Genomic DNA, 21688 nt, shown 5'->3' with positions numbered 1-21688 from the left:
TCCCCTACCTGTTATTTATTTTAATGCCTGTCACGCTCTTTAGACCGTAAGATTCTTGTGGGTGGGGATTGTATGTATCCTTTCAAAGTTTCTGTCCAAAGTATTGTACTTTTAAGAGAATTAGTATGTCCTGGGGATGATGATGGCATTGATTAAGCGCCTACTATGTGCAAAGCACTGTTCTAAGCGCTGGGCAGATTACAAGGCGATCAGGTTGTCCCACGGGGGCTCACAGTCTTCATCTTCATTTTACAGATGAGGGAACTGAGGCACAGAGAAGTCAACTGACTTGCCTAACGTCACACAGCAGACATGAGAAGCAGCGTGGCTCAGTGGAAAGAGCCCGGGCTTTGGAGTCAGAGGTCATGGGTTCAAATCCTGGCTCCGCCAATTGCCAGCTGTGTGACTTTGGGCAAGTCACTTCACTGGGCCTTAGTTACCTCATCTGGAAAATGGGGATTAAGACTTGTGAGCCCCCCATGGGACAACCTGATCACCTTGTAACCTCCCCAGCGCTTAGAACAGTGCTTTGCACATAGCGCTTAATAAATGCCATTGTTATTATTATTATTAAGTGATGGAGCGGGATTTGAACCCATGACCTCTGACTCCAAAGCCCGTGCTCTTTCCACTGAGCCACGCTGCTTCTCAGAGTCAGAAATCACGGTTCAAATCCCGGCTCCGCCGCTTGTCAGCTGGGTGACTTTGGGCAAGTCACTTAACTAGACTGCGAGCCCACTGTTGGGTAGGGACCGTCTCTATATGTTGCCAACTTGTACTTCCCAAGCGCTTAGTACAGTGCTCTGCACACAGTAAGCGCTCAATAAATACGGTTGATTGATTGATTCTCTGTGCCTCAGTTCCCTCACCTGTAAAATGGGGATTAAGACTGTTGTGGGACAACCTGATCACCTTGTAATGACCTCCCCAGTGCTTAGAACAGTGCTATGCACATAGTAAGCGCTTAATAAATGCCATTATTATTTTTATTATTATTATTCTCTCCCCTCACCCCCAGAGCCCCTGCCGCAGCCATGAGCTCGGATCAGGAGATGGCCGTCTTCGGGGAGGCCGCCCCGTACCTCCGCAAGTCGGAGAAGGAGCGGATCGAGGCCCAGAACAAGCCCTTCGACGCCAAGGCGTCCGTCTTTTCCGTGGAGCCCAAGGAGTCCTACGTGAAGAGCGTCGTCCAGAGCCGCGAGGGCGGGAAGGTCACGGTCAAGACCGAAGCGGGCGCGGTGAGTGAGATCGGGTGACCTTGGGCAAGTCGCTTCACTTCCCCGGGCCTCGGTCACCTCATCGGTAGAATGGGGATGAAGACCGTGAGCCCCATGTGGGACAGGGACGGTGTCCGACCTGATTAACTTGTATCTGCCTCGGAGCTTAGTACAGCGCTTGGCACGTAGTAAGCGGTTACAAATACCATTAAAAAAAAAAAAAAGCATGAGCACTCTTGGGCCTGGCAGAGGTCAGTTCAATCAGTCAATCAGTGGTGTTTATTGAGCGCTCACTGTGTATAGGTTGCTGTACTAAGCGCTTGGGAGAGTTCAATATAGCAGAGTCGGTAGACCCTGCCATCATTATTATTATTAATAATACTTATAATAATAATAATACTCAATATTAATACTTAATATAATAATGATACTTATAATAATTATAAGAATTATAATAATAATTATAATAATAATAATAATGATAATTATTCTTAGACATGTTCCCTGCCCATTTCAGGCTGATAGTCATTCTTTCATTCATTCAATCATATTTACTGAGAGCTTACTACTACTACTACTACTAATAATAATAATGATAATTATTCTTAGACATGTTCCCTGCCCATGTCAGGCTGATAGTCATTCTTTCATTCATTCAATCATATTTACTGAGAGCTTACTACTAGTACTACTACTAATAATAATAATAATAATAATGATAATTATTCTTAGATATGTTCCCTGCCCATGTCAGGCTGATAGTCATTCTTTCATTCATTCAATCATATTTACTGAGAGCTTACTACCACTACTACTACTACTAATAATAATGATAATTATTCTTAGACATGTTCCCTGCCCATGTCAGGCTGATAGTGATTCTTTCATTCATTCAATCATATTTACTAAGAGCTTACTACTACTACTACTAATAATAATAATAATGGCATTTATTAGGCGCTTACTATGTGCAGAGCACTGTTCTAAGCGCTGGGGAGGTTACAGGGTGATCAGGTTGTCCCACTTGGGGCTCACAGTCTTCATACCCATTTTACAGATGAGGTAACTGAGGCACAGAGAGGTTAATTGACTTCACCAAAGTCACACAGCTGAGCGTGGCTCAGTAGAAAGAGCACGGGCTTTAGAGTCAGAGGTCATGGGTTCAAATCCCAGCTCCGCCAACTGTTAGCTGTGTGACTTTGGGCAAGTCACTTAACATCTCTGGGCCTCAGGGACCTCATCTGTAAAGTGGGGATTAAAACTGTGAGCCCCCCGTGGGACAACCTGATCACCTTGTAACCTCCCCAGCGCTTAGAACAGTGCTTTGCACATAGTAAGCACTTAACAAATACTATTATTGTTATTATTATTATTGGCAGAGCTGGGATTTGAACCCGTGACCTCTGACTCCAAAGCCCGGGCTCTTTCCACGGAGTGCAGAGCACTGTACTAAGTGCTTGGGAGAGTCCAATGCAACAGTAAACAGACACATTCCCTGCCCACAGCAGCCTAGGCACATTCACCTGTATATATGTATATATGTTTGTAAGTATTTATTATTCTATTTATTTATTTATTTTACTTGTACATATTTAGTCTATTTATTTTATTCTGTTAATATGTTTTGCTTTGTTCTCTGTCTCCCCATTCTAGACTGTGAGCCCACTGTCGGGTAGGGACCGTTTCTATATGTTGCCAACTTGTTCTTCCCAAGCGCTTAGTCCAGTGCTCTGCACACAGTAAGCGCTCAATAAATATGATCGAATGAATGAATGAATGAATGAATTCCCTGCCCACAGAGAGCTGAAATTAGTCTAGACCTACTGAACGCCCCTTACCCAAGCTTCTCTCTGCCCCGTCGAGAGGCTCGTCATCGTCAACGGTGGTATCTACCGTTAACGGGGAAGCAGAGTGGCTCAGTGGAAAGAGCCCGGGCTTTGGAGTCAGAGGTCATGGGTTCAAATCCCGGCTCCGCCACTTGTCAGTTGTGTGACGTTGGGCAAGTCAGTTCACTTCTCTTGGCCTCAGTTCCCTCATCTGTAAAATGGGGATGAAGACTGTGAGCCCCTCGTGGGACAACCTGATTACCTTGTACCTACCCCAGCGCTTAGAACAGTGCTTTGCACATAGTAAGCGCTTAACAAATACCAACATTATTATTATTATTATTATTATTATCATTATTTACTGAGTGATGACCGTGTGCAGAGCACTGAACGAAGCGTTCCAGAGAGGCCGGTGTAACAGAGTGGCTAGAAACGTTCCCCGCCCCGCACTGAGCTGAGCTGTCTACTAGACTGTGAGCCCACTGTTGGGTAGGGACTGTCACTATATGTTGCCAACTTGTACTTCCCAAGCGCTTAGTCCAGTGCTCTGCACACAGTAAGTGCTCAATAAATATGACTGATTGATTGATTGATTCCCCGATCAGACGCTGACGGTGAGAGATGACCAGGTCTTCCCCATGAACCCGCCCAAGTACGACAAGATCGAGGACATGGCCATGATGACCCACCTGCACGAGCCCGCCGTGCTCTACAACCTCAAAGAGCGCTACGCCGCCTGGATGATCTACGTGAGTCCGGCCCGGCCGGGAGCCCCCTCCGCCTCGGGGACGCGGACCCCTCCGTGGGGCGGAGGGGAGAGGGATGGGATCGGGAATCCCCGGGAACCCCGGTTGTCCCTTTCCCCTCCTTCCCGCAGACGTACTCGGGCCTCTTCTGCGTCACCGTCAACCCCTACAAGTGGCTGCCGGTGTACAACACGGAGGTGGTCGCGGCCTACCGAGGCAAGAAGCGTCAGGAGGCCCCACCCCACATCTTCTCCATCTCCGACAACGCCTACCAGTTCATGCTCACTGGTGAGTAGCCCCCCCATTTTACAGATGGTGACACCGAGGCCCCGAGAGGCTAAGTGACTTGCCCAAGGTCACCCAGCCCAGGCCAGTGGCCAATCCAGTAGTCCAAACAGTCTCCTGACTCTCAGCTCGGTTCTATTTCCACTAGACCTCGCTGCCCTAGTGATGGCATTCATGAGCACTCACTATGGGCCAAGTGGGGAAGCAGCATGGCTTAGTGGAAAGAGCCCGGGCTTTGGAGTCAGAGGTCATGGGTTCAAATCCCTGCTCCGCCACTTGTCAGCTGTGTGACTTTGGCCAAGTCACTTCACTTCTCTGTGCCTCAGTTCCCTTATCTGTAAAATGGAGATTAAGATTGTGAGCCCCACCTGGGGCAACCTGATCACCTTGTAACCTCCCCAGCACTTAGTACAGTGCTTTGCACATAGTAAATGCTTAATAAATGCCATTATTATTATTATTATTATTATTATCCAGCACTCCAAACAGTCTCCTGACTCTCAGCTCGGTTCTATTTCCACTAGACCTCGCTGCCATTGCAATGGCATTTGGGAGCACTCACTATGGGCCAAGTGGGGAAGCAGCGTGGCTTAGTGGAAAGAGCCTGGGCTTTGGAGTCAGAAGTCATGAGTTCAAATCCCAGCTCCGCCACTTGTCAGCTGTGACTTTGGGCAAGCCACTTCACTTCTCTGTGCCTCAGTTACCTCATTAGCAAAATGGGGATGAAGACTGTGAGCCCCACGTGGGGCAACCTGATCGCCTTGTATCCTCCCCAGCTCTTAGAACAGTGCTTTGCACATAGTAAGTGCTTAATAAATGCCAAACAAAAAGCACTGGGCTAGATCAAGGTAACCAGATTGGGCATAATCTTAGTACAGTGCTCTGCACACAGTAAGCGCTCAATAAATACGATTGAATGAATGAATGAATAATTCCTGTCCTACAGGGACACAGTATCAGACCCTCAGAGGAAGGAAAGACAGGGCTACTTAGGCTCTGAGCCCCATGAGGGATAGGGACTGTGTCCAACCTAATAAACCTGTACCTATCCCAGCGCTTTGAGCAGTGTCAAACATAGTAACCACTTATCAAATTCCATAAAACAAATGAACAAGGTATTTTCCCCCATTTTACAGCCGAAGAAACTGAGGTACAGAGAGAGCAAATGATAATAATGGTAGTTCCTCTGGGCAAACGCACTAGGGTAGGTTCTACACTTGTGGGTAGGGCAATTAACACTGTACTAAGCGTTTGAGGGAGTCTAGTACAAGTCTAGTCTAGTACGAGAAGCAGCGTGGCTTAGTGGAAAGAGCGCGGGCTTGGGAGTCGGAGGTCGTGGGTTCGAATCCCGGCTCCACTTGTCCGCTGTGTGACTTTGGGCAAGCCACTTCACTTCTCTGGGCCTCAGTTCCCTCACCTGTAAAATGGGGATTAAGATTGTGAGCCCAACGTGGGACAACCTGTTAACCTTGTATCTATTCCAGTGCTTAGAACAGTGCTCAGCACATAGTAAGCACTTAACAAATACCATTATAATAATAATTATGGCATTTATTAAGCGCTTACTATGTGCAAAGCACTGTTCTAAGTGCTGGGGAGGTTACAAGATTATCAGATTGTCCCACAGAGGGCTCACAGTCTTAATCCCCATTTTACAGATAACTGGGGCACAGAGAAGTTAAGTGATTTGCCCAGAGTCACACCGCTGACAATTGGCAGAGCCGGAATTTGAACCCACGACCTCTGACTCCAAAGCCCGTGCTTTTTCCGTTGAGCCACGCATTATTATTGTTATTATTACAATAGAGTTGGTAGACACAATTCCTGCCCACAAGGAGCTGACAGTTTAGCACTGTCTCTCCTTTCTCACACACACACACCTCACCACAAATGGCACCCTTTTCATTTACCAAGGCCTGATTTCGTTCCAACCATTTCTTTGTTGTCACCTTCTTCTCTCCGACAGACCGAGAGAACCAGTCTATCTTGATCACGTACGTAGATTTCACGTTCTGATTCGCGCCGGTTTCGAACGGCAGAATCGGAGGCCACGCTGGGAGATCTGACCTTCTCCTCCTGTTTGGGTCCGGCAGCGGAGAATCCGGGGCCGGGAAGACTGTGAACACCAAACGGGTCATCCAGTACTTCGCAACAATTGCGGTCACTGGGGAGAAGAAGAAGGAGGAGCCGGGGAAAAATCAGGTGAAACTTACCCCTTTTGGAGGGTAGGATTGCAGCCCCCATCTTCCCGGGGGCGTCCAAAGCGCTCGCTCTGACCCTCCTCATCTGCCTCTTTCCAGGGCACCCTCGAAGACCAGATCATCAGCGCCAACCCGCTGCTAGAGGCCTTTGGCAACGCCAAGACCGTGAGGAATGACAACTCTTCGCGTTTCGTAAGTCCGGGGAATGTGGGGACCCCTCATTCCCGCCCCCCGAGTGTGACGGCACTGACTTCTCGGGGAAAGGACCCTACCTAATTCCCAGTCGCAGCCTCCGCGTCCGAATGAGGATCATCATTTCCCTTTTCAGGGCAAATTCATCAGGATCCACTTTGGCACCACGGGGAAACTGGCTTCGGCGGATATTGAAACGTGTAAGTCGCCGGTGACAAAACTCTAGAACAGGGGAGGGCATCTTGATTTGTTCTGATGTCTTGAAACCCATCCACATGTTTTATTTTGCTGTCTGTCTCCCCCTTCTAGACTCTGAGCCCGTTGTTGGGTAGGGACCGTCTCTAGATGTTGCCGACTTGGACTTCCCAAGCGCTTAGTACAGTGTTTGGCACACAGTAAGCGCTCAATAGATACGATTGAATGAATGAATCTTGGTAGAAAGAGGTAGGACCAGTGCTCCACGTGTTGTGGGGCCTCAAGAAGGCCCGGAGGTGGTGGAGGTGAAGGTGATTCTGGTGGCAGTGTGGATGGTCATTCATTCATTCATTCATTCAATCGTGTTTATTGAGCGCTTACTGTGTGCAGAGCACTGTACTAAGCGCTTGGGAAGTCCAAGTTGGAAACATATAGAGACGGTCCGTACCAGACAGTGGGCTCACAGTCTAGAAGGGATGGTCTTGATGAAGATGGGGATATTGACGCTGATTCCCTCTAGACTGTCAACTTGTTGTGGGCAGGGAATATGTCTGTTATAGCGTGATATTATATTCTCCCAAGTGCTTAGTGCAGTGCTCCGCACATGGTAAGCTCTCAATAAATAAGCTCTCAATAAACTCTCACAGTAAGCTCTCGAGAAGAAGCGTGGCTTAGTGGAAAGAGCCCGGGCTTGGGAGTCAGAGGTCGTGAGCCCATTGTTGGGTAGGGACCGTCTCTATATGTTGCCACTTTGTACTACCCAAGCGCTTAGTACAGTGCTCTGCACACAGTAAGCGCTCAATAAATACGATTGAATGAATGAATGAATGAATGAACGAGTTCTAAACCTGGCTCCACCACTTAATAATAATAGTATTTGTTAAATGCTTACTATGTGCCAAGCACTGTTCTCATCTCTGGGGAGATACAAGATGATCAGGTTTGTCCCACGTGGGGCTCAGAATCTTAATCCCCATTTTACAGATGAGGTAACTGAGGCACAGAGAAGTTAAGTTGTCAGCTGTGTGACTTTGGGCCAGTCACTTCACTTCGCCGTGCCTCAAGTTTCTAATCTGTCAAATAGGAATGAAGACTGTGAGCCCCACGTGGGACACTCTGATAACCTTGTATCTATCCCAGCACTTAGAACAGTGCTTGGCACATAGTAAGTGCTTAAAAATACCATCATTATAATTATTATTAATAAATACAATTGACTGATATCGATGACAATGGTGATGTTGATGCTGATATTTTTGATGGTGGTGATAATAATAATAATAATGATGATGATGATGGCATTTATTAAGTGCTTACTATGTGCAAACCACTGTTCTAAGCACTGGGGAGGTTACAAGGTGATCAGGTTGTCCCGCAGGGGGCTCACAGTCTTCATCCCCATTTTACAGATGAGGGAACTGAGGCCCAGAGAAGTGAAGTGACTTGCCCAAAGTCACACAGCTGACAGTTGGAAGAGCCAGAATTTGAACCCATGACCTCTGACTCCAAAGCCCATGCTCTTTCCATTGAGCCACGCTGCTTCTCTGATGATCTTGTATCTACCCCAGGGCTTAATTCAGTGCCTGGCATGTAGTAAGCACTTAACGAATACCATGAAAAAGGGAGTCAAGACTGTGAGCCCCACATGGGACAGGAACTGTGTCCAACCTGAAGATCTTTTATCTACCCCAGGGCTTAATTCAGTGGCTGGCACATAGTAAGCGCTTAACAAATACCATGAAAAAAGGAGTCAAGATTGTGAGCCCCACATGGGATAGGGACTGCGTCCAACCTGAAGATCTTTTATCTACCCCAGGGCTTAATTCAGTGCCTGGCACGTAGTAAGCACTTAACAAATACCATGAAAAAGGGAGTCAAGACTGTGAGCACCACATGGGACAGGAACTGTGTCCAACCTGAAGATCTTTTATCTACCCCAGGGCTTAATTCAGTGCCTGGCATGTAGTAAGCACTTAACAAATACCATGTAAAAGGGAGTCAAGACTGTGAGCACCACATGGGACAGGAACTGTGTCCAACCTGAAGATCTTTTATCTACCCCAGGGCTCAATTCAGTGGCTGGCACATAGTAAGCACTTAACAAATACAATGAAAAAAGGAGTCAAGATTGTGAGCCCCACGTGGGATAGGGACTGCGTCCAACCTGATGATCTTTTATCTACCCCAGGGCTTAATTCAGTGGCTGGCACGTAGTAAGCACTTAACAAATAGCATGAAAAAAGGAGTCAAGATTGTGAGCCCCACATGGGACAGGGACTGTGCCCAAGCTGATGATCTTTTATCTACCCCAGGGCTTAATTCAGTGCCTGGCACGTAGTAAGCACTTAAATACCATGCAAAAAGGAGTCAAGATTGTGAGCCCCACATGGGACAGGGACTGCATCCAACCTGATGATCTTTTATCTACCCCAGGGCTTAATTCAGTGGCTGGCACATAGTAAGCACTTAACAAATACCATGAAAAAGGGAGTCAAGATTGTGAGCCCCACATGGGACAGAGACTGTGTCCAACTTGATGATCCTTTATCTACCCCAGGGCTTAATTCAGTGGCTGGCACGTAGTAAGCACTTGAAAAAGTAGTAGCACTAATCAGGCCTGATTAGTAGAATAGAGGAATTCAGAGAGATTTGGAGACTTGGGGACTTTTGGTTCCTGTCCATCCCGATCCATTCATTTTCTAAACATATACCAATTTGCATGTCTTTCCCACATTTCCCTTTTTCCAAATCACCCTGACTTTGCTATTTCAGATCTGCTTGAGAAGTCAAGAGTTACTTTCCAGCTGAAGGCTGAACGTAGCTACCACATCTTTTATCAGGTCACATCCAACAAAAAGCCGGAATTAATTGGTAAGTATGTTCTCTCTTACTGCAACCCAGCCCACACGCTTCACCCCCTTAACACCGATCTTCTCGCTGTTTTCTGCGCTCATCTATCTCACCACTAACCTCTCCCCTTCATCCTGCCTCGGGCCTGGAATCCCTCCCTCTTCAAATCCGAAAGACCGTGACCCCATGGAGGAACGGAGCGAGACAAATTCAGACAACTCCCTTCTGAAACGTATCTGTTCGAGGCTAATAGCATTTAGGGACTGCATCCTGCTGTTCATGAAGTAACTCATGAGAGAAGCAGCGTAGCACAGTGGAAACAGGCCAGGCTTTGGAGTCAGAGGTCATGGGTTCAAATCCTGGCTCCGCCAACTGTCAGCTGTGTGACTTTGGGCAAGTCACTTAACTTCTCTGTGCCTCAGTTCCCTCATCTTTAAAATGGGGATTAAAACTGTGAGCCCCCCGGGGGATAACCTAATCACCTTGTCACCTCCCCAGTGCTTAGAACAGTGCTTTGCACATAGTAAGCGCTTAATAAATGCCATCATCATTATTATTATGATTTTGATTAACTCAGCGTGGCTCACTTGAAAGAGCCCGGGCTTTGGAGTCAGAGGTCATGGGTTCAAATCCCAGCTCCGCCAATTTTCAGCTGTGTGACTTTGGGCAAGTCACTTCACTTCTCTGTGCTTCAGTTCCCTCATCTGTAAAATGGGGATTAAAACTGTGAGCCCCCCGGGGGACAACCTGATAACCTTGTCACCTCCCCAGCACTTAGAACAGTGCTTTGCACATAGTAAGCGCTTAATAAGTGCCATCATTATTATTATTATTATTAACTCAGCGTGGCTCAGTGGAAAGAGCCCAGGCTTTGGAGTCAGAGGTCACAGCGTGGCTCAGTGGAAAGAGCCCGGGCTTTGGAGTCAGAGGTCATGGGTTCAAATCCCAGCTCCGCCAATTGTCAGCTGTGTGACTTTGGGCAAGGCACTTCACTTCTCTGTATTAGTTACCTGGATTGTACTTTCCAAGTGCTTAGTCCAGTGCTGTGCACACAGTAAGTGCTCAATAAATACGATCGAATGAATGAATCTGTAAAATGGGGATTAAGACTGTGAGCCCCCCGTGGGACAACCTGATCACCTTGTAACCTCCCCAGTGCTTAGAACAGTGCTTTGCACATAGTAAGAGCTTAATAAATGCCATTATTATTATTATTAACTCCCTGTGGACCCTGTTTCTGCCCTCAGAGATGCTCCTGATCACCACCAACCCGTACGACTACGCCTTTGTCAGTCAGGGGGAGATCTCGGTCGCCAGCATCGATGACCAAGAGGAGCTGATGGCCACCGACGTGAGTAGCCCCCACCACGGTCCGTGAGGCCCCGATCGCGTCTCTCCCCGGTGTTTCGCCCACGTTATCTCTATCTCCAGAGCGCCATCGATATCCTGGGCTTCACTTCTGAGGAAAAGGTGGCCATTTACAAGCTGACGGGGGCCGTGATGCATTATGGAAACATGAAGTTCAAGCAAAGGCAGCGGGAAGAGCAGGCCGAGCCGGACGGCACCGAAGGTAGCGGCCGTCTTGGCTTCCGATGGTGAAGTCGTTCATTCATTCAGCCGTATTTATTGAGCGCTTACTGTGTGCAGAGCACTGTACTGAGCGCTTGGGAAGTCCAAGTTGGCAACATAGAGAGACGGTCCCTACCCAACAGTGGGCTCACGGCCTAGAAGGGGGAGAGGGACGACAAAACAGAACATGTGGACGGGTGTCAAGTCATCAGATAAATTGAATTAAAGCTAAATGCACATCATTAACAAAATAAATTGAATAGTAAATATGCACAAGTAAAATAAATAGGGTAATAAATCTGTGCAAACATATTCATTTCATTCATTCATTCATTCAATTGTATTTATGGAGCGCCTACTGTGTGCAGAGCACTGGACTAAGCTCTTGGGAAGTACAAGCTGGGAGCATATAGAGATGGTCCCTACCCAACCGTGTGCTCACAGTCTAGAAGGGGGAGACAGAGAACAAAACATATTAACAAAATAAAATAAATAGAATAAATATGTACAAATAAAATAAATAGAGTAATAACGTGGCTCAGTGGAAAGAGCATGGGCTTTGGAGTCAGAGGTCGTGGGTTCAAATCCCAACTCCACCACTTGTCAGCTGTGTGACTTTGGGCAAGTCACTTCACTTCTCTGGGCCTCAGTGACCTCATCTGTAAAATGGGGATTAAGACTGTGAGCCCCCTGTGGGGCAAGCTGATCACCTTGTAACCTCCCCAGCACTTAGAACAGTGCTTTGCACATAGTAAGTGCTTAATAAATGCCATCATTATTATTATTATTATTACAAACATATATACATACATACAGGGGCTGAGGGGAGGGGAAGGAGGTAAGGTGGCGGGGATGGGGAGGGGGAGGAGGGGGCTGAGTGTGGGAAGGCCTCCTGGAGGAGGTGAGATTTCAGTGGGGCTTTGAAGGGAGGAAGAGAGCGAGCTTGGCGGATGTGTGGAGGGAGGGCATTCCGGGCCAGAGGGAGGACGTGGGCCGGGGGTCGACGGCGGGATGGGCGAGGACGAGGCCCAGTGAGGAGGTGAGCGGCGGCAGAGGAGCGGAGGGTGCGGGCTGTGATGGAGAAGGACAGAAGGGAGGGGAGGTAGGAGGGGGCCAGGGGATGGATGGACAGCCTTGAAGCCCAGAGTGAGGAGTTTTTGCCTGATGCATAGGTTGATTGGCAGCCACTGGAGATTTTTGAGGAGGGGAGTAACATGACCAGAGCGTTTCTGCACAAAGACGACCTGGGCAGTGGCGTAAAGTATGGATTGAAGCGGGGAGAGACAGGAGGAGGGGAGATCGGAGAGGAGGCTGATGCAGAATGTTTTAGAGCGTGAGCATCCTTGAGCTTGTATTTCCGAGGTGACCAGAGCGAGAGATCCCGAATTCAAGGAGGGATCTGCGGGGGTTCCACAATTTGGACTAACCACCCCGTCCCCTGCTGGGAGCATCGTGGCTCAAGTGACTGAGGCGGAACTAGGTTTCTGTGGCCCGAAACCCTTCTGCAATAATGACCGCAACAACAACAATAATAAAAATGGTGGTCGTTGTTAAACGCTTACGACGTGCCCAGCACCGTACTAAGCGCCAGAGAAGCAGCGTGGCTCCGTGGAAAGAGCCCGGGCTTGGGAGTCAGAGGTCATGGGTTCTTATGCCGGCTCCGCCACTTGTCGGCTGTGTGACTTTGGGCAAGTCACTTCACTTCTCTGAGCCTCAGTTACTTCATCCTTAAAATGGGGATTAAGACTGTGAGCCCCCCGTGGGACAACCTCATCACCTCGTATCTCCCCCAGAGCTTAGAACAGTGCTTTGCACATAGTAAGTGCTTAACAAATGCCATCATTATTATTATTATACACTGTAACTCTCCCTCCGCCTCCCCAGTTGCCGACAAAGCAGCCTACTTGCAAAATCTAAACTCAGCCGACCTGCTCAAGGCTCTGTGCTACCCAAGGGTGAAAGTCGGCAACGAATACGTCACCAAAGGCCAGACCGTTCAGCAGGTAAACTTTCCCTTCCGGGGACCGGAACCCCTCTAGCCTGTAAACTTCTTTTGTTTTTTTTTTTGTTTTATAGTATCTGTTAAGGCACTGTACTGTTTGCTAATTCTGTTGTATTGTGCTCTCCTAAGTACTTAGTACAGCTTAACAAATACCATTATTATTATTACAGTGCACATAGTAAGCACTCAAATGCGAATGATTACTTGGAATAGATACAAGCTAATTCATTCATTCGTATTTATTAAGCGCTTGTGTGTAGAGCACTGTACTAAGCGCTTGGGAAGTCCAAATTGGCAATACGTATTGGAGAAGTAGCGTGGCTTAGTGGAAAGAGCATAGGCTTGGGAGTCAAAGGTCATGGGTTCTAATCCCGGCTCCACCACATGTCAGCTGTGTGACTTTGGGCAAGTCACTTAACTTCTCTGTGCCTCAGTGACCTCATCTGTAAAATGGGGATTAAGACTGTGAGCCCCACGTGGGACAACCTGATCACCTTGTATCTACCCCAGCGCTTAGAACAGTGCTTGGCACAGAGTAAGCGCTTAACAAATACCATTATTATTATTATTATATTGGACACAATCCCTGTTCCATATAGGGCTTACAACCTCAATCCCCATTTTCCAGATGAGGGAACTGAGGCCCAGAGAAGTGAAATGACTTGCCCAAGGTCACCCAGAAAGGAACTGGCAGAGCTGGGATTAGGACCCAGGTCCTTCTGACTCCCAAGCCAGGGTTCTAGCCACTAGGCCATCCTGCTTGTGGAGGGCAGGGAAGGGGAAGGGGGAAGCAGTGTGGCTCAGTGGAAAGAGCCTGGGCTTTGGAGTCAGAGGTCATGAGTTCAAATCCCGACTCCGCCACTTAGCTGTGTGCCTTTGGATAAGTCACTTAACTTCTCTGTGCCTCAGTTCCCTCATCTGGAAAATGGGGATTAAGACCGTGAGCCCCACGTGGGGCAACCAGATCGTCTTGTAACCTCCCCAGAGCTTAGAACAGTGCTTGGCACATAGTAAGTGCTTAATAAATGCCATTAAGAAAAAACAGGTCATGGATTCTAATGCTGGGTCCGCTACTTGTCTGCTATGTGGCCTTGGGCAGGTCATATCACTTCTCTGTGCCTCAGTGACTTCATTTGGTAAATGAGCCTTATGCGGGACAGGGACCATGTCCAACCAATTTGCTTGTATCCACCCCAGCACTTAGTACGGTGCCTGTACATAGTAAGTGCTTAAATTCCATACTTATTACACATATTATATAATATTTGTTATTATTTTATTATGATGATTATATAATTGTATACTTAGAATAGAATAGAATAGAATAGAATAGAATAATAATGATGGCATTTGTTAAGCATTTACTATGTGCAAAGCACTGTTCTAAGCGCTGGGGGGGATACAAGGTGATCAGGTTGTCCCACGTGGGGCTCACAGTCTTCATCCCCATTTGACAGATGAGGGAACTGAGGCTCCGAGAAGTGAAGTGACTCGCCCAAGGTCCCATAGCAGACATGTGGCGGAGCCGGGATTCAAACCCATGACTGTGAGCCCACTGTTGGGTAGGGACTGTCTCTATATGTTGCCAACTTGTACTTCCCAAGCGCTTAGTACAGTGCTCTGCACCCAGTAAGTGCTCAATAAATACGATTGATTGATTGATTGACTTCTGACTCCAAAGCCCGGGCTCTTTCCACTGAGCCACGCTGCTTCTCTAAATACTCATTCATTCAATCGTATTTATTGAGCGCTGACTGTGTGCAGAGCACTGGACTAAGCGCTTGGGAAGTACAAGTCGGCAACATATAAGAGACGGTCCCTTCCCGACAACGGGCTCATGGACACAGACTGAGACAGAACAGAGACGGACACAGAAATACAGAGACAAACTGAGACAGAGACAGACCCAAACTGCCGGAGGCAGAGGCAGACACAGAGACACAAAGGTAGAGACAGAGACAGACACTGACTGCGAGACAGAGACAAAGAGAGACAGAAACACACAGAGACAGACAGAGACAAGGGGAAACAGAGGCAGACACAGAGGTAGATTCAGTAAGGATATCTACATCTATATATATCTATATAGATATATATCTATCTATATGTATATAGCTATATAGATATATATCTATATATCTATATATCTACATATCCTTTTATCTATGTATCTATATAGATATATCTATATATCTTTTTATCTATATATCTATACCTAGATAGATAGATAGATAGATGGAGATAGATAGATAGATAGATAGAGATAGATACATAGATAGATAGATAGATAGATAGATAGATAGATAGATAGATGTAACCCACTGTTGGGTAGGGACCGTCTCTATATGTTACCAACCTGGACTTCCCAAGTGCTTAGTACAGTGCTCTGCACATAGTAAGTGCTCAATACGATTGAATGAATATGTATACATACGCATATACATATATATGTTTGTACATATTTATTAGTGTCTTTCATTTGTACCCATTTATTCTATTTATTTCATTTGGTTAATATGTTTTGTTTTGTTGTCCGTCTCCCCCTTCTAGACTGTGAGCCCGCTGTCGGGTAGGGACCGTCTCTATCTGTTGCCAACTTGTACTTCCCAAGCGCTTAGTACAGTGCTCTGCACACAGTAAGCGCTCAATAAATACGATTGAATGAATGAATGAATGAATTCAGAGAGACTCTGGTTTCCTTCAAGAATGCCAGGATCGTCCCTTTTCCTCTTCAGGTGTACAACGCGGTGGGCGCCCTGGCCAAGGCCGTCTACGAGAAGATGTTCCTGTGGATGGTGGCCCGCATCAACCAGCAGCTGGACACCAAGCAGCCCCGGCAGTACTTCATCGGAGTCCTGGACATCGCCGGCTTCGAGATCTTCGACGTGAGCCGGCCGACACCGGGAAGGGGGCCAGGGGGAGGGAGGGTCTGGGGTATAATTCACACTCAAAACATCATGATCCATTCACAAGAAGAAATGACCACCGAGGATTGTTTGAGAATGGCACTGTCATTTCATTCATTCACTCAATCGTATTTATTGAGCGCTTACTGTGTGCAGAGCACTGGACTGAGCGCTTGGGAAGTCCAAGTTGGCAACATATAGAGACGGTCCCTACCCAACAGTGGGCTCACAGTAAGGATTCCTTCGAGTCCTTCCCCGAAAGAAGTCCGGTAGTGAATTCATTCGCTGTCGAATCTTAGGGAAAAACAGAAATCCCGGCTCTGCCACTTGTCAGCTGTGTGACTCTGGGCAAGTCACTTAACTTCTCTGGGCCTCAGTTACCTCATCTGTAAAATGGGGATTAAGACTGTGAGCCCCACGTGGGACAATATAATCTCCTTGTAACTAAGCGCTTAGTACAGTGCTCTGCACATAGTAAGCGCTCAATAAATACGATTGATTGATTGATTGATTGTAACCACCCCAGCAATTAGAAGAGTGCTTTGCACATAGTAAATGCTTAGAGAAGCAGCGTGGCTCAGTGGAAACAGCCCGGGCTTGGGAGTAAGAGGTCGGGGGTTCTAATACTGGCTCTGCCACTTAGCTGTGTGACTTTGGACAAGTCACTTAACTTCTCTGTGCTTCAGTTACCTCATCTGTAAAATGGGGATTAAGACTGTGAGCCCCACGTGGGTCACCTTGTAAACTCCCCAGTGCACATAGTAAGTGCTTAATAAATGCCATCATTATTATTATTATTATTATTATTATTATCAGTATCTAATGATGGTGATGATGGTATTTGTTAAGCCCTTCCTATATGTCAAACGCTGTTCTAAGCACCGGGGTAAATCTGAGCTAAGCGGTGCAGTCACGGTCCCTGTCTCACATAGGGCTCACGGTCTTAATCCCCATTTTACAGATGAGGGAACTGAGGCACAGAGGAGTGAAATGACTTGTCCGAGGTCCCACAGCAGACAAGTGGCAGAGCCAGGATTAGACTCCTTCCCAGGCCCGTGCTCTATCCGTTACGCCACGCCGCTTCTGCGTTTGTCAGGGCTAACCATGCCCCGATTCAGCCGCGGACCACCTAGCCCCCGCCCCTCCTCCGAGGACACGACTCCATCTCCGGCTCCCCCCGACATCATGGCTCAGTGAGAAGCAGCGTGGCTCAGTGGAAAGAGCCCGGGCTTTGGAGTCAGAGTTCACGGGTTCAAATCCCAGCTCCGCCAATTAGCTGTGTGACTTTGGGCAAGTCACTTAGCATCTCTGTGCCTCAGCGACCTCATCTGGGACAACCTGATCACCTTGTATCATCATCATCATCAATCGTATTTATTGAGCGCTTACTGTGTGCAGAGCACTGTACTAAGCGCTTGGGAAGTACAAATTGGCAACATATAGAGACAGTCCCTACCCAACAGTGGGCTTGTAACCTCCCCAGTGCTTAGAATGGTGCTTTGCCCATAGTAAGCGCTCAATAAATGCCATCATCATCATCATTATTATCCCCCTTCCCCGCTTCTCGGGCCTTTGACAGTTCAACAGCCTGGAGCAGCTGTGCATCAACTTCACCAACGAGAAGCTGCAGCAGTTCTTCAACCACCACATGTTCGTGCTGGAGCAGGAGGAGTACAAGAAGGAGGGCATCGAGTGGGAGTTCATCGACTTCGGCATGGACCTGGCCGCATGCATCGAGCTCATCGAGAAGGTGGGTCCGGCCGGCCGGCCGCTCGGCGGGCCCGCCCTCTCCCCCCGTCCCCCGCCCGCCCCGCCCCGCCGACCGGCTCTCTTCTCCCCGCAGCCGATGGGCATCTTCTCCATCCTGGAGGAGGAGTGCATGTTCCCCAAGGCCACGGACACCTCCTTCAAGAACAAGCTCTACGACCAGCACCTGGGCAAGTCCAACAACTTCCAGAAGCCCAAGGCGGCCAAGGGCAAGGCCGAGGCCCACTTCTCCCTGGTCCACTACGCCGGCACCGTGGACTACAACATCGCGGGCTGGCTGGACAAGAACAAGGACCCCCTCAACGAGACCGTCGTGGGCCTGTATCAGAAATCATCCATGAAGACCCTGGCCTATCTCTTCTCAGCCTACGCCGCAGCCGAAGCCGGTAATTTCCCCCAAACCCCATGCTCATCCAACCATTCGATCGCATTTATCGGGCGCTTATTTTGTAGTAGCGCTTGGCGATGTACTAAGCGCTTGGGGAATTCTCCCTCTCCCGGACGCCCTACTCACTGCTCACATTTCCTTTTCCGCTCAGACGGCGGAGCAAAGAAGTCCGCTAAGAAGAAGGGTTCTTCCTTCCAGACGGTGTCGGCCCTTTTCAGGGTAATTTCTGGGTTTCTCTTTAAGCAGGGCTGCGGGGCTTAGGAGCGGGTAATAAGTTAATCAGAAAAAGGTTATCCGGCTTTGGAGTCGGAGGTCATGGGTTCAAATCCCGGCTCCGCCCCTTGTCAGCTGTGTGACTTTGGGCGAGTCACTTCACTTCTCTGGACCTCAGTTCCCTCATCTGTAAAATGGGGACTAAGATTGTGAGCCCCACATGGGACAACCTCATCACCTTGTATCCCCCCCAGCGCTTAGAACAGTGCTTTGCACATAGTAAGCACTTAACAAATACCATTATTATTATTATTATTATTATTATTATTATTATTATTATTATTAGAAAAGCGGTGTGAACGAAAACCTGTTTCCTGTCAGCTTCCTTCTCACGAGTCTGCTCTGAGGAAATGGTTTCATCTTTGTTCCCTTGATTCATTTATTCAATCGTATTATGTGTATATACCTGTATATATGTTTGAACATATTTATTACTCTATTTATTTATTTTACTTGTACATATTTATTCTATTTATTTTATTTTGTTAATACGTTTTATTTTGTTCTCTGTCTCCCCCTTCTAGACTGTGAGCCCACTGTTGGGTGGGACCGTCTCTCAATAAATACTATTGAATGAATGAATGAATGAATTTATTGAGCGCTTACTGTGCGCAGAGCACTGTACTAAGCGCTTGATCTTTCTGGGTGCCTTTTGTGGGGGGCCTTTTCTTCTAGACTGTGAGCCCGCTGTTGGGTAGGGACCGTCTCTATATGTTGCCGACTTGTACTTCCCAGGTGCTTAGTACAGTGCTCTGCACACAGTAAGCACTCAGTAAATACGATTGAATGAATGAATGAATGAATGGGGGGGTGCGTTTGTACACTCTCACCTCTGTCAACTGCTCAAAGACTCATGCTTGCCTTCTCCCACCGTAAAAATAAACTCACGCTTGCCTTCTCCCGACCGTAAAAATAATAATAATAATCATAATGGTAATTGTTAAACACTTATTATGTACCAAGCACTCTTCTAAGCTCTGGGATAGTTCCAAGTTCATCGTGTTGGACACAGTTCCTGTCCCAAAAAGGGCTCTCGGTCTTAATTTTCCAGATGAGGTATCTGAGTCGGAAAGAAGTGAAGTGACTTGGCCAAAGTCTTCTAGACTGTGAGCCCACTGTTGGGTAGGGACTGTCTCTAGATGTTGCCAACTTGTACTTCCCAAGCACTTAGTACAGTGCTCTGCACACAGTAAGCGCTCAATAAATACGATTGAACGAATGAAGTCACCCAGCAGACACGGGGCAGAGCTGGAATTAGAACCCAGGGCCTTCTGCTTCCCAGGACCAGGCTCTATCCACTAAGCCACACTGCTTTTACTCAGGGAGATGGGGCAGGATTATTATTATTATCATTATATTTGTTAATGTAATTATATGTAATGTATATAATATAATACAATATAATATACAATATAATATATTTGTTATTCATTCATTCAATCGTATTTATTGAGCGCTTACTGTGTGCAGAGCACTGTACTAAGCGCTTGGGAAGTCCAAGTTGGCAACATCTAGATACGGTCCCTACCCAACAGCATGCTTACGGTCTAGAAGGGGGAGACAGACAACAAAACCAAACATATTAACAAAATAAATAGAATAAATAGGTACAAATACAATAAATAGAGTAATAAATACGTACAAATGTATACATATATACAGGTGATGTGGGGAGGGGAAGGAGGTAATTTTGTGCCAAGCACTATACTAAGCGTCGGGGAAGATGCAAGTCAGTCAGGTGGGACACAGTCCCCGTCCAACATGGGGGTCCCAGTCTAGAGGAGGGGGAGAAAAGGCATTAAATCCCCATTTTATGGAGGGGAAAACTGGGTTTCCACCAGACGCGTTGTCAAACAATATGCCCAGTTATCCGAGGAATGATAGGGAAATCAGGCCCTTTAGGATTATCACTGGCTTTCCTAGACCCTGAGAGGATTTTGTTGTTTGTTTGTTCTTTTTTGGGTTTTTTATAGTCATTGTTAAGCAGTTACTACGGTCCAGGCACTGTAGTAAGTGCTGGAGCGGATACAAGTTTATCAGGCTGGACACAGTCCGTGTCCTGAATTATAATGATAATAATATACAATAATATAATGATGATTTTTATTTATTTATTTTATTTTGTTAATATGTTTTGTTTTGTTCTCTGTCTCCCCCTTCTCGACTGGGAGCCCAACGTTGGGTAGGGATCGTCTTTATATGTTGCCAACTTGGACTTCCCAAGCACTTAGTCCAGTGCTCTGCACACAGTAAATGCTCAATAAATACTATTGAATGAATGAATGAATGATAATAACAATAATGATAATAGTAATAATAATGATGGCATTTATTAAGCGCTTACTATGTGCCAAGCACTGTTCTAAGTGCTGGGGGGTTACAAGGTGATCAGGTTGTCCCACGAGGGGCTCACAGTCTTAATCCCCATTTTACAGATGAGGTAACTGAGGCCCAGAGAAGTGAAGTGACTTGCCCAAAGTCACACAGCTGACAAGTGGCGGGGGTGGGATTAGAACCCATGGCCTCTGGCTCCCAAGCCCGGGCTCTTCCCACTGCTGCGCCACACTGCTTCTCTAATAATTGTGGTATTTTCTAAGGTTTTACTCTGTGCCAGGCACTAACAATAATAATAATGATGGCATTTTGTTAAGCGCTTACTATGTTCTAAGCACTGGTGGGGCGGGGAGGAATACAAGTTAATCAGGTTGTAATAATAATAATAATAATGGCATTTATTAAGCACTTACTGTGTGCCAAGCACTGTTCTAAGCGCTGGGGAGGTTACAAGGTGATCAGGTTGTCTCACAGGGGGCTCACAGTTTTAATCCCCATTTTACAGACGAGGTAACTGAGGCACAAAGAAGTGAAGTGACTTGCCCAAAGTCACACAGCCGACGGTTGGCGGAGCAGGGATTCGAACCCCTGACCTCTGACTCCCAAGCCCGTCCACTGAGCCACGCTGCTTCTCCATAGGACAACCTGATTACCTTGTACCGCGCCAGCGCTTAGAACAGTGTAATGATGGCATTTATTAAGCGCTTACTATGTGCAAAGCACATAGTAAGCGCTTAATAAATGCCATCATTATTATGATTATATACTCCAGATACTGGCACCTTTTCACCAAACCTTCCCGTGTGGTTTTCTAGGAGAATCTGAACAAGCTGATGACCAACCTGAGGAGCACTCACCCTCACTTTGTGCGCTGCATCATCCCCAACGAGACTAAAACGCCCGGTAAGGAGGGAAGCGTAGGCCTCGGTTGGCCCGG

General features: G+C 47.2%; 1 protein-coding gene across 2 annotated transcripts in view; it reads left to right on the top strand.

Moving 5' to 3' along the window:
* The first annotated feature begins 1034 nt into the window (after positions 1–1034).
* LOC119931531 (myosin-1-like) overlaps positions 1035–21688 on the top strand; it is a 67958-nt gene continuing 47304 nt past the window's right edge. The window contains exons 1-16 of one of the 2 annotated variants that reach the window (XM_038750285.1): positions 1035–1238; positions 3649–3792; positions 3921–4077; positions 6041–6068; positions 6168–6276; positions 6375–6467; positions 6604–6667; positions 9435–9533; positions 10760–10863; positions 10944–11082; positions 12966–13084; positions 15819–15968; positions 17569–17739; positions 17833–18142; positions 18296–18363; positions 21567–21654. In XM_038750285.1, the coding sequence (XP_038606213.1) occupies positions 1035–1238; positions 3649–3792; positions 3921–4077; positions 6041–6068; positions 6168–6276; positions 6375–6467; positions 6604–6667; positions 9435–9533; positions 10760–10863; positions 10944–11082; positions 12966–13084; positions 15819–15968; positions 17569–17739; positions 17833–18142; positions 18296–18363; positions 21567–21654 (2047 nt within the window). Of the gene's footprint in view, positions 1239–3648; positions 3793–3920; positions 4078–6040; positions 6069–6167; positions 6277–6374; positions 6468–6603; positions 6668–9434; positions 9534–10759; positions 10864–10943; positions 11083–12965; positions 13085–15818; positions 15969–17568; positions 17740–17832; positions 18148–18294; positions 18364–21566; positions 21655–21688 lie in introns of both variants that reach the window. The other variant, XM_038750286.1, reaches the window with a different exon arrangement.

This window comes from Tachyglossus aculeatus, chromosome 8, assembly GCF_015852505.1.
Source record: "Tachyglossus aculeatus isolate mTacAcu1 chromosome 8, mTacAcu1.pri, whole genome shotgun sequence".
NCBI classification, from domain to species: domain Eukaryota; kingdom Metazoa; phylum Chordata; class Mammalia; order Monotremata; family Tachyglossidae; genus Tachyglossus; species Tachyglossus aculeatus.
The sequence above is the reverse complement of the archived record's forward strand: the minus strand, read 5'-3'. Positions and strand labels throughout refer to the sequence as shown.